This window comes from Etheostoma cragini, chromosome 8, assembly GCF_013103735.1.
Source record: "Etheostoma cragini isolate CJK2018 chromosome 8, CSU_Ecrag_1.0, whole genome shotgun sequence".
Classification (NCBI taxonomy): domain Eukaryota; kingdom Metazoa; phylum Chordata; class Actinopteri; order Perciformes; family Percidae; genus Etheostoma; species Etheostoma cragini.
Genome location: NC_048414.1, coordinates 7,576,954 through 7,590,300, shown reverse-complemented (window position 1 = coordinate 7,590,300; position 13,347 = coordinate 7,576,954). Strand labels below are relative to the sequence as shown.

The following is a 13,347-nucleotide window of genomic DNA, read 5'->3' as shown; positions in this document are numbered from 1 at the left end:
TACTCCATTATAAAACAAACTTATTTATGGTTATGTTTTTATTTTTACAAAACCAGATAGCCTTTCTCCAAAAATCAGAAACAGCATCCATTCAGTGCAAAATGGATTTGAATGTAAACCCAGAAATTATATTTATACACACACACACATATATATATAAACATAAAAACAAAAAGTAAAATTCAAAGTGTTGAGGAAGCTGAAAAACAACAACATAAAATGTCAAGTGTTCAGTCGGCGTTTCTTCATGTACTGTCCTTGTCTGTATGGACTGAAGGCTTCACCTGTAAGGATGACAAAGTAGATTGAAGACCACAAATGTCAGCTAACAGCTTTACTAACATCTCTCTCTGGAAACCTCACCTGGCCTCTCCTCATACTGGTTCTGATGCCGAGTCCGGTCCTGTCCTCCACTGTACGGAGGGGCCTTGTCTGGGGGTCTGCCTGGGGCTCTTTGAGGGGTCTTACTGCGCGTCTGCATCAGGTGATTACTGGGTGTGAGCGGTTTTGCTCTGGAGGGTTGGCCGCCTGCAGGGACATCCAGCTCCTCAATCCCATCCAGGGTGAAATCCCAGAGCTCAGGATCATCTGCAGAACAAGTGGTCAAGTTGTACTGAGTGAGACTGGTTGGGAAAAGGGGAAAAGGGGAAAAGAGGTCTGAGTATGTTGAGCCCTCTGGTGGTGGCTTACTGCACCTGTTAAATACTCGTCCCTGCTGCTGGGCTTCCTGTGTCTTGCTGAAGTGCCGTCGATGAACGCGGGTGCATCTTCAATACCTGGAGGAATGGACATACACCTTTACAAAAATTGCCAACAACATCTAAACTCCTAAAAGTTAAGAATAACGAGCAGTCAGGCGCCTGGATAGCTCAGTTGGTAGAACAGGTGCCCCATATATAGAGGACTGCTCCTCGATTCCCAACCTCCCCCCCCCTGTCCCCTTTCATGCCTTCAGCTGTCCTATCAAAATAAAAGGCCGAAAAATGCCCCAAAAATAATCAAACAAAAAAGATTAACACAAAACTGGAGGTCTAACCCAACACAATGTCACACACACACACACACATATATCTATAAAAAATATACGAATACACACACACATATATATATATGTATGTATATGTGTATATATATATATATATATATATATATATATGTATGTATATGTGTATATATATATATATATATGTATATGTGTATATATATATATATATATAGTAGAAAACCCTGTAGAAAGCCCTGTCCATTGCAAGGCCATTTGAGTTTGAGACCACTACTCTAAACAGAATGAAACCCTGCCTCCAGTGGATCCTCGTCTAATAGCGACCTCTGTGTCCTCAGACTTGACTTGATCCGGTTTCTGCTGCAGCTTCTTGGCCTCCATCTCTCTCCTGAACTTCTGTTGAAGCTGCTGCTGTCGAAGCTTTCTCAGCTGTTTGGGGTCTGTGTGCGCCTCCGATCCGCCAACGTCCATTGAGTCCATGACAGGTCTTCGAAGGAAAAGGGAAAGAAAAGGATTGGGGAGGGCGCACATCTGGATATGTAAGAGATGAAGAGGTGCCATTAAAACCAGAAACTAGATCCACTGCTATTTACCTTGAATCATTGTTCTCACTCTTCCTGTTAGCAGGGCCAGCAGCATCAGGGGTATAAACTTCGGAATAGTTATGGTTCCGGTTGAGGACTCTAGGCTCCAGCGGCATCCTGCCAGGATCCCCAAGCTTTTCCTCCCGGACCAGACTGGAGAAGCGGGCCTTCTCCACTGAGGGCTCACCCTCAGTGCGCTTAGTCTGGGCCGGGTCTAGAGGAGGAGGAGGCTTTGTGCGGAGGAGAATATTCAGCATCCAAAGACTTTTTAAATGAGAATAAAAATGCTTTACAGTTTATCCACCATATCTGACCTGTTTGGGGATCTTGTTAATGGCTACGAGGTATTGTTTATCCAGAATGCAGTTTCCAAGAGCATTACCGAAGCATCTAAACAAGCCCCCCAAAAAAGAAGAAAGATTATATTTTCTGATTTTTTCAGACTGAGAAGACATTTAAAAATATAAAATTCCATTACTTGAGTGCTCTCTTCATGCCATCCGTGACAGCTTCCTTTCTCGCCTTTTCCAGCGACAGAGCTTTAGACTTCAGCCCTTCACTGACTCCATACCCTACGTCCTCATGAAATGACCCGTCCTGCAGGAACAATTCGACACAGACACACGTTGCATCAGAAAAAAAAAGGGGAAGTGCACACACACCGAGTTTTCTTCATCCATCATGGAAAAAGATTGTAAAAATACCAAATCTATGCAGTAAGTATGGTTCTTCATCTAACCTTCAGCTGCACCTTGACAAACGCGCTGACTCCAACGTAAAACTTCCCGTTTATTATGTCTATGAAGTCTGTAAAAAAATAAGTGTTTTTTTAGTCCGACTGTGTGGAAAAGGCTTTCCTTTAACAGTGTCCTTTGGTGACAAGAAGCTCTATGAGTCCTACCGACATTCTGTTGAGAGATTGAGTGAGACCATCCATTGTACCCAAACATCTCATTGGCCAGGCCGATCACACGATGCCCTTCAATATAGCAAACCTAGAAAAGTACAGTGGAGAGTTGATATGAGCGAGACAGAGATGGAAGCAGGGTTATATCTATGTGGTCTTACGGTAAACTGATTTGTGAAACTGGGGAAAAAAAGGTTTAATTTTTGAAATAGTATTGTTTCCACAAGAAATAAGCAATGGAACTGCAATTGTGCAATAATTGTGTTAGTATAACCCAGCGGAAAGACACAAATTCCCAACTTTTCTACAGTTCACTTAAGACTTGCTTCATGGTAGTTCAGGAAACAAAAGCAAAGAGCTAAACAAAGACTTGCCTTCTGTCCTCCTCCAGCAACTCTGGTACTGATGTACTCTGGTCCCAGTTTCTGTCGCAGAGCTTTGTGCACCGCCTGGTGTTCCTCAGCTGTGTAGGTACACTGACAAAACACTTCAGTCAGGAAAGCATAAACAAAGTCCACACCCATATCGACCTTAGATCACAACATAATAAAAAAGTGGCTAGATGTTCGCTCAAGCCTCTTATTGAGTACGACCCTCACCCAATGTTCCCACACGGTCTTCTGCTGTCACAAGGTTTAAAAGCTGATACAATAACATCATATTTTAAGTTTCCAATGACACCAATTACGTCAGGATAAATTGTTGGTGTAATGGCGTAAGTACCATATTTTACCCTGTGTATGAATAGCTTCAATGAAGAATTGGAAAAGAAATTGATACTGTCAGACAATGTGGAAGCAGATGTTTTTTTTACAACCTTAAGGCTAGCTAAAAGGAAATTCAAAGAAACTGGATGATAACCGTTGAAATGAATCAATATGTAAGGTCTCTCATTCCTTGTCTTATTTCACTTGTCATTTTTTGACAAAAATATCTATCCAAACATGCACTGGGTGAAGCATGTTGGCCTATCCCAACATGCACTGGGTGAAAATCATCCTGGAGGGGCTACCAGTACATTACAACACACTATCTTTCCCCGTTTTCTCTGGCATTTGTCCAGTCAATATGAATAATAGTAATGGAATACACACACACACGCTTTACCTAGTTAATTAATTCTGCACATCTGAGCCTCATTTGAATGTGACCTGAGTTTCCAGTTAAAGGAGTTGGCTTGTTAGTATTTTTCTCTGCGCTCCTGTTAGTTAATACAACTACCTATCTTACCTGTCCGAAGCACCTGGGTGCAGAGTTGCTCCTCTCCTCAGTATTACTGGACATGACTGCAGAGCTTTGATATACCGCAGTTACTAAAAGAAAACAGACGCGTTACACGCAATAGTTAGTGTAGCTAGCTAAATAACAACTGCTGTCAGCTCCTCCAACGCCCTGTTTATCCAAAATGATAGCTTCTTTATTAAAAGCTAAAATTAATCTAGAAGTGACTGAGAAGTGAAGCTGACGTTAACTTTCATCCCCTGTGTGTGCGTTTTTAGAAAAGAATTCCTGTGGTCCAAAACTCAGTGAACTCAAAGCTGGCCATCAACGTTAGCTAAGCTAATGTTAGTTAGTTTAATGCTATCTTCATATCATGACCGAATGCCATTGTAAGTGAGCTACCCCGTTATTAACACAAACTCACCAGTTAAAATTCCTCAAAGGTGATTTTTGTGTTGAACGAGCTATCCGGACCCCCGGAATATTTGCTACATTTTAGCTATAAAAGAAGAACATTTGAACTTCCCGCTCGGACAAGGCTGAAGCTAGAAATGGAATGGATGATCCGGAAGGACGGGCAAAGACATGACCCGCCTACTCTGCCTCTTATTGGCTAGTAATAGCTGCCTAAATTGGTTAGATTGGTTAGGTTTACGCATACGGGATGTCATTGGTTAGTGTTAGGGTAAGAATACCAGGATAAGCCAAGAGTCAGAGTAATGTAGAATAATTGTTTGTCATTTATTTATTTATTTTATTTTTCTTTCATTTCTTTCCTCTGTATTTTGATTTGATATGTATATGCTGTTATTTTTTGACTTGTTCGACCCGAGGCAAATGTTTGTTTGTTTTTGAAATTGGTCTGATTTTTTCTACTGCCTTGTTTGTTTGTATATTTGTATTTTGAATGAATAAAAAAAAAAAAAAAAAAAAAAAAAAAGTAATGTAGAATAAGGCGGGACATGCCTCGCTATCCTAGGCAACGCAAAATATAGATCATGGTCCGGAGCAGCGAATTTGCGTGAGCATTGCATGGATGCATTATAAATGTTAGCTTCTAATATAAATAGCCACTATATAGTTCTATACGGTTCTCAAATACGAGTATGCAGGGTTTGACTATGTAATATTAATATTTATATCGACCATTATTTTCACAATTATAGTCACTATTGAATTTAGTTAAATCCACTATAAATGTCACAATGCAGTTCTTAAAGTAGAAATGAGGCATAGGGCTTTGTTCAACATAGAATTGTTTTTCCATTCCCCAAAATGAATTGGCATTAACGGTAACCAATTATAATGATGACTCATTTAAAAAGCATACAATAAATATAGTTATGAAGAAATATATAACTATTTATTATTATTATTGAAGACATAATTTACACGAACATATTGACATCTCTTTGTGGGAAATATTCAGCTAGGCTATTTAATTAATGCAAAAGTGTCGTTGTGTTAGTGTTGGTGAACACATCTCCACAGGAGTTTCAGCTATGTTTCTTATTGATCCTCGAGTGTTGTTGTTTTTTATCCTTCACAGGTGCTGAAATTATGTGGCTCCTAACTTTTGAGTTGAAATAGAAAACTACCTGTCTGAATACTTTTATATGCCTTTGGAAAGGGGCGGCTTTTCACCAATGTGGGCTCTTTTCAAGTATATTTAAATAATTATACGCCTGAAAGCTCTCCAACGTTTTACGACTGCTTGTGTGGATTCTCAGGTGGACTGAAGTCACCACTAATTGTATTCAAATTCATACCACTGTCTATATAGTACATTCTGTACCTATAGTGTAAACACCTGTTCACATCATTCCTCCAGCTGTTCTTCTGAATATGTTTAATTTTAGCACAACCTAAACCTAAACACTTTCTGCACATTTGTTTATACTTACTGCCTTGCTTACTTCTACTGTACAATGCATATTCATACCACGGTTAATACTTTAATACTGCTCATACTGGATTCATTCATTCATTTATTGTTTCTGTGTTCTGCCTTACATTTGGCCCATCCCAAATGTAATTACATCACTTTTTTACTATCTTTGTCAAGCATATTCAAAGCATGTGAGGGGAAAAGAGTTTTTTTTCTTCTTCACCATGGCTTTGTCCACATTGCTGGCTAATTTTTGTTTAACATGTAAGCAGCCACCTTGGACTTTGAGTATGATCAATATTTATAAAATCATTATCTCATTATATCTTAATTAAAGCATTGCGCTGTTCCAGATAAAAGGGACAGTAGAAAACAAGTGGAACTCATTTTCTATATCGTTCTGACAACACATTGGACAGCATCATCTTTTATTCTTCTAATTAACATACCGTCCACTTTTCAACAGCCAAAGTTAAAATACCAGATCTCAAATGAACACATACAGATCTTTGCTTTTAGACAAATTATATAAACAACATAAATCTCCGTACCATTGTCAGTTTTCCTCATCATACAAATTTGCATATATTGTAAGCCCACGTGACATTTGTCCTTGGAAAGCACAGATTCTCTTAACATCCCAATATTGTTTTTTATTGTTTTTTATTTTGAAAAGGCATTATTAAACCCAGAGTTGCAATGTGTGTATTTAGACCAAGAACCACTCATGTGTTTATCCCAGATACATATTTACCTCGTAATAATGAGTAACCAATTTCAAAACTAAGTTATACATTTTTTTTCTTACAAGCCTCGTGTGACTCCCATTCCATATCTTCCACTAAATCCAATTTGGGGATATATTTGTACACTCATGAAATTCCTAATGGCACTGATTTGCACTGTGGTAGACCTGGTTGGGTGTATATCTCCATGACCACTCAATGTATCCACTAGTTGACCAAAGCTGTTTGCTGCATAAATCCAGTGGCATTTCTCCTGTCTCAACCTGAAGGGCACATACAGGTGAAGTTCTTCCTGCCACCATACATAAAAGACTAGTTTTCTGAAATATCTTCCACATGTTTTTGAGTCATAGAGCTTCTCACCTGAATGGCTGCAACAGCTGGGACCTCTGTGCTGCAGTTGTTCAAACTCTCAACCGCGTGCGATCTCATGTGGCCTCTTAAGTGCCCGATGCATCTGAAAGATCTCCCACATGGTTCGCAAGTATAAGACTTCTCACCGGTGTGGATTCTCATATGACTTTTTAAGTTACTGCTACATCTGAAAGCTTTCCCACATGTTTTGCAAGCATAAGACTTCTCACCTGTGTGGATTCTCATATGTCTTTTCAAACCTGAAATGGCACAAAATCCTTTACCGCAGGACTTGCAAAGGTTTGGCCTCTCACCTGTGTGCATTCTCATGTGACCTATTAAGTGACTGCTAGCTCGGAAACATTTTCCACAGGTTTTGCAAGAATATGGTTTTTCACCTGTATGGGTTTTCATATGATAGCTCAATGATGACATCTGAGGAAATCTTTTGCCACATGTTTTGCAAGGATATGGATTCTCCCCCGTATGGATTCTCATATGAATCTTCAGTGATGATATCGAACTTAAGCATCTCCCACATGTTTCACAAGAAAACAGCTTCACATCTGTATGGGTTCTTAAATGATAGTTCAAAGATGATCGGTAATTGAATCTTTTCCCGCATGTTTCGCAGGAATACAGCTTCTCACCTGTGTGTTTTTTTTTTTGACCGTTCAATGTACCAGTGAATCTTTTACACAAGGTCAGAGTTTGATCTTCACTTTTCTTGTAAATAGGAGTCAACATAAAGGGATCAGTCTCCTGCTTCAGTACAAGATGCTCTCCCTCCTCACTGGTGCAGAGTTCCTCCTGTTTCTCCTCTTTAATCTGTGGAGACTCTGGCTCCTCTTGGTGCCCATTGGAGTTCCCCTCCTGAATACAGAGCTGCTGCTGGTCAGTGAGAACCTCCTCCTCCTTACAGACATGTTGCTGTAGGAGCTCTGGAGGGGAAAAAAGATGAAAAGTAATAGGATGCTAATGTTACTGGTCTTATAATACATGAACACTCCAGCATCAACTTCAACATCTTTGACCACTTGGCCCCTTCCCAAAAGATAAAAGCAAAATATCTTTAAGGAATCTCAAATCTCTCTGACCCTCGGCCCTCTCAGCCTCCCTTACCAGTGAAAAGTCTGCCTGCCCTCCACCACTAGTTTATAATCTCTCAGATTGGGTCAATTACTATAATGATACACTCTCCTCCTGCCTTGATCAGCTGGCTCCCATCAAAACTAAAACAGTTACATTCATACAGTCTGCTCCCAAACTACACCATATGAAATCTTGTAAGCAAAAGCTTGAAAGACTTTCCAAGAAAACTGGTTTAACAGTGCATTTCCAAGCCTACACAGACTACCTCCAGCAATGCAAAGACACTCATCATAGCCCGTTCCTACTATTCAAAGCTCATACACTTTGGCTCCAACAACCTCAAGACTTACTTTTCCACACTAATCAAACTTCTCAAACCCAGTGACAACACCTCTGAATCCTTTATATTTAACAAGTGCAACTCTTTCCTTTAATTCTTTCAAGCAAACATTAACACCATCTACAGTACCCTGGTCTTTGAGTGCTATATAAATAAAATGCATTAATTTATATTATTATTACTTTGATTGTAGAAGAACGGACATTGAGAAATAAAAAATACAACAGTAGTCTTTAAGCCATTAGAATCCTATATGAGTCATACACCTCTGATTATCTAATCATCGAGGATTTACAGACCTATCCTGTGTAACTTGATTTCTGGTTTCCAGACGAGATCCAGCAGTCTGCGCTGGCGATCGATCTCTTCTTTGTACTCGATGATAGTTTTTTCTAAAACTCCGAAAATTTCTTCAGCAGCCGCAGTTAGTCGCTCGTTGACAAACTGTCTCAAATACTGAACTGCAGCCATGTTCAAGCAATTAGACTACAAGTCAAATAATTGTCTGCAATATGACTTTGCTAGATAGTCGTCCAGCTATTTGGGCATGCAGCTAGCTACCATAGACAGTTAAAGAAAGCTAGCTAGCTACAAGCGCTAGCCAAAGAGGAGCTACGGTTGTTTACATCCGCTGAGTGTCACACTGTTAAGTTCCGACAACGGAAGTGCGGGAACTTTTTTTTCTCGGCTTTTAACCGTAGACAAAAAGGCTTTACATGTCATTCTTTTCAAAACGTAACATAGCTTACTTCCCTAAACTTATATTGATTAATCTTTAAAAATGCATATAATGCACAGTTATTGTTATTAATCTGAGCCTGTCAATGTCAAAACAAGCACTTTTGTGAACGTTAATACAAGCTGCACAAAATGTACCTGCTAATTTACATTGTAACTAACTACTAAATAAATGTGAACATCTATCATGGATAATCCTTACCACCCTGCAACACCCTGTCCAACAGCGGAGCACCTTCTCTAAGAGGTTTTGACAGCTTTTGTATCAAATCTTTCCTGCCACAATCCATTAACTGTAAAACTATTTACAGCTGTGTGCGAGATAACTATCTCATTACCTTATTACAATGTTACACTGTTATGCTTCTTGCAGACTGGTTACTTTAATTGTAATGTTAAACATAATATTTAATTTTGCAATTTGTGGTATGCACTGTATGTTGGTTGTATATTTTATTCTTCACTTTTCGACATAAATATGTACACTCTTTTTATTCCTTTATGTATTTTCAGTAGGTCTTCTGGTATTATGATCTTTTGCTATCTTATTTAATTTTTAATTTTTTTTATCTTATTCATGCATTTTCTCTATGTATGTGAGTTAGGGAGTGAGTGTTTGTATTTCCTTGTAACTTGGTGCTGTAACAGAGTAATTTTCCAGTTTGGGATAAAGTCTATCTGTATTTTTTTCTATTTATCTATCCATGTCTTTTGGGTCTCTTTATTTTTTTGTCCTTTTATTTATTTAGAGACAAAAATTAAGCAGGATGACCACTGCTCCAACTAGCTTAATATTTGCTAAGATGCTGAAAGCATCATTAAGTCCAAAATGATATGCCTCATAATTCACACACTTAGATCTTTCAATCTCGATCTGACATAAAGTATATCGGAGCATACATCTCATTAACACATTCGTCAAATTAAATAGGCAGACAGAAATAATCAATCAATCACATTCCAAGCACTGGCAGTAACAACACACACACCCCAATATAAGCCTTACTTGCCCCTCATATGATTTCTAGTCACTTGGAATGTGCAAAACATTTCATATGTATGCAGTTTGAGGTATTAAATAAGGAACATGTTTCTGTTATTGTTAAAAATCATCGATGTTCCTTTAAATTGTAGGAAGAAATCTCCAATGAGGTAGCCTAGTACAGTTTAAATACCAATGCAGCAAAATATCTTATCATCGCCACTTTCTACTACTACTCCGCTACACTTGAAAAATCAATATTGTACATTTTACCCCACTACATTAATCTGACAGCTTTAGTTATTAGATACTTTACAAAGTAAGATTGTTTGGATCTTTGTTTTTTAAATGTGAGAATATTTCTGCATTGAGTACTTTAACTTTAGCACATGTAATGACCGATTTGGCTACACACGTTTATGTGTATAGTGTTTGTGTGTGGGTACATTAGGTCTGCGTGAATGATTTGTTTGTTACGTCACCTGCACACCTGTGTGTGGGTGCTTATTGGAGATTAGAAAGGGAATCACAGGTGAGGTGGAAGGGGAATCTGGATCTGGGAATCCACACAGATTTTCAACCTCAGCTGTGTGAGAGTAATGTTATTCAATCTCGTTGTTCTTGGCTTTTAATTATTCAAGTCAGTCTTTTTGTACGGGCTTTTACCTAAAATTATTGTACAATAAAGGATTAACGGTACGACAATGGCGGACCTCATTATTTGCACTAACAAGAGTTGGAAAGGGCTTCAGATTTCATCCTGTGGCTTTATTTGTGAACAGATTGCCATGACAGCACATTTTACTGATACGTACACACTTTTGCTTAATATTTTCAATGCAGGGTTTTTACTTGTAAGAGTATTTTTACTGTGTGGTATTACTTATTTACTTTAAGCCTTACTTACTGAATAGCCTAATGGAAAGCTGATTCTTTGGAAATACAAGCTTTTTTCTGAACAGCAACTCTTTAATGATGATGATCAAAGGTTGTAACTATCTTATCCATTAAAAGCCAAAAAGCCACAAAAAAAATGAAAAACACACACTCATTAGGGAAATGTTTACAGAGGGTAATTTACCCTACTCACGGCACTGCTTTTGTTTTTATGGTTTATATCTTGGCATATTCATACAACTGTTAATACTTTAATACTGTTCATGCTGCTCATACTTATTCATTTATTGTGGTTTCTGTGTCATGCCAAACATCTGTCCCATCCCACATGGGATTAGAAGACATCACTATTTTACATACATCTTCCAATCTTGAGTATACAAAGCATGGAGAAAAAGGAAAAATACAAAGAGCTTTTTCCTCTTCTCCCTGGAATATGGCTTCTCACCAATGTGGATTCTCATGTGGCCTTTTGAGTTATTGCTAGATCTGAAATCTTTCCCACATTTTACAAGAATATGGCTTCTCACCTGTGTGAATTCTCAGGTGTTTCTGCAATTCTGAATTGTTCCTAAAAATCTTTCTCACGTGTGCCACATTAAAGTCTTTTCATCTGTTTGAGTTTTACGTTGAATCCCTGACGAGTTGTTTACATTTGTACTGTTGCTTTTTCGATATCTCTTCTTTGGTTCTGGCTCTGCAATTCTAGATCCTAAGTTTCCATGCTTGCCTTCACTCTGATTTTGGCTCTTAGCTCCATGAGAGTTGTGAGAGAGGAGACAGGGGTCACTGTTGTGTTTAGGTACCACAGAGCTTTTAACTGAAATGTGGTTTAGAGGCTGTTCCTCCACCACACTGATATTGAAGTTCAGAGTCTGGTCTTCGTGTTCACCATGAGCAGGAGTCAACATAAAGGAATCAGTCTCCTGCTTCACTACCAGATGCTCTCCATTCTCACTCGTGCAGAGTTCCTCCTGTTTAATCTGTGGAGGCTCTGGCTCCTCATGGTCCACACTGGAGTTCCTCTCCTGAACACAGAGCTGCTGCTGGTCAGTGAGAACCTCCTCCTCCTTACAGACATGTTGCTGTGGGAGCTCTGAAAAGACAAGAGTAATAGGACACTAACTTTACTGTTATTGTGGGAAAAAATAAATACAACACGTACTATATGTTTTTGAACCATTAGGATCATAAATGAGTAGAATTCCTGTTTTTTTAAAAAAAACATAAAGGCTTTACACACCTATCCTTTGCAACTGTAGGCCTATTTCTGGTTTCCAAGCGACATCCAGCAGTCTGCGCTGGCGATCGATCTCTTCTTCGTACTGGACGATGTTTTTTTCAAAAACTCCGAATATTTCTTCAGAAGCAGCAAGTAGTCGCTCTTTGACGAACTGTCTCAAACACTGAACTGCAGCCATTGTTTTTCAAATACAACTGAAATATTAAGCTAAAAGCGCGCTTGTTGTTTACTTCCGCTGGGTGTCACAGTGTTAAGTTCCGACGGTGGAAATGCGGCAGCATTTCTTTCCGCTACAACTGTGGGCACTTTATTAAAAACGGCGGTTTTAACGTCAGTAGAAAGGATATCGTCTATGTAATTTCTCTTCCTCCCACAAAGGAATTTGGTTACAATAAATTCAGAATAGTCATTTTTCATTTAAAAAGAAATAACATGTAGAAAGTGGTTGAAACACAAATTTAGACCAGCCTCAGTCTACCTCAACTATAGCTGCTGTTCCCTTTACATACTAGAAATAACAGACAAAAACCGCAGGACTTTTGCAAATGACATCAGGAAAATCTCATACACATCGGTCATCCACATCACACCATTAGTTTTACAGCCACTAGGCCTGTAGTGCAATGTTGTCCTATTTTTTTTAACATAATAATGTATATAGATAGATGCCCCTATTGCATCACTGTACATGCATGTGAAAAAGGAGTTTTGAAAAAACACAAACTAAATACAAAATAAAACACAAAACAATATCCCAAATGTTGACATAAAAACCTCTTCTCAAGCTTACTCTTTTTTTGTACACATTACTGACTAATTTAAATGTTTCACTTTTATTTTTTAGCATGAAGCATATTGACAAAATAAAAATCTATTTTTATTTTCCTTTACTCAAATTATATTTTTATTTTGCTTTACAACCAGCGCACTGTTCACATGTCCAGGCCTACCGTCGAAAACAAAATGGAACTCATTTTCTAGCTCGGTTAGACCACACAGACAGATATTCCGCTTTTCTTCTTGCAGATGATCACACCTTCCACTTTCAAGTCACAGTCAAGGTAAAACACCAGATCTCAACTGAGTACATGAAGAATTTGATTAAAACAAATTAATTACACTTTAATAAATTCATATAATCAAGATATTAGTGAGCAGAATGGTTAATCTTATGTAATCATCTTTACACTTGGTACTGCCGGATGACGGTTTTCTAAAGGGATTTTTTTTCGTTTTTAATAAAAAATTAAACTCCATTTATTACACGAGTGGTGATCTGCTGCATTTCGTTTTTGGACGGACAGTCTGCATGCATTTTTCCCTTACACGTTAGTCCACAGATGGCAGTCCAC

General features: G+C 38.4%; 2 protein-coding genes across 4 annotated transcripts; both read right to left on the bottom strand.

The window, feature by feature from the left end:
• Positions 1–27: 27 nt before the first annotated feature.
• On the bottom strand, positions 28–4,342 carry rad52 (RAD52 homolog, DNA repair protein). Its single transcript, XM_034879940.1, has 12 exons — positions 4,140–4,342; positions 3,725–3,807; positions 2,869–2,970; positions 2,489–2,582; positions 2,327–2,394; positions 2,066–2,184; positions 1,902–1,977; positions 1,597–1,817; positions 1,300–1,490; positions 696–776; positions 364–588; positions 28–284 (listed from the first exon to the last, which is right to left on the bottom strand). Exons 2-12 carry the CDS (start codon positions 3,776–3,778, stop codon positions 223–225), a joined length of 1,293 nt encoding a protein of 430 aa, XP_034735831.1. The 5' UTR covers positions 3,779–3,807; positions 4,140–4,342; the 3' UTR covers positions 28–222.
• Positions 4,343–6,289: 1,947 nt separating this feature from the next.
• On the bottom strand, positions 6,290–12,251 carry LOC117949578 (zinc finger protein 239-like). 3 transcript variants are annotated; one of them, XM_034879950.1, is made up of 3 exons: positions 11,996–12,251; positions 11,814–11,848; positions 6,290–7,615 (listed from the first exon to the last, which is right to left on the bottom strand). In XM_034879950.1, the coding sequence occupies exons 1-3, from the start codon at positions 12,171–12,173 to the stop codon at positions 6,662–6,664; spliced, it is 1,167 nt and encodes a 388-aa protein (XP_034735841.1). In that variant the 5' UTR covers positions 12,174–12,251; the 3' UTR covers positions 6,290–6,661. The 3 variants fall into 3 exon arrangements, with proteins under 3 accessions (XP_034735841.1, XP_034735842.1, XP_034735843.1); XM_034879951.1 differs by having other exon boundaries at positions 6,321–7,531; positions 11,736–11,848; positions 11,996–12,250; XM_034879952.1 differs by lacking the exons at positions 11,814–11,848; positions 11,996–12,251 and adding an exon at positions 8,435–8,764 and having other exon boundaries at positions 6,362–7,644.
• Positions 12,252–13,347: the final 1,096 nt, after the last annotated feature.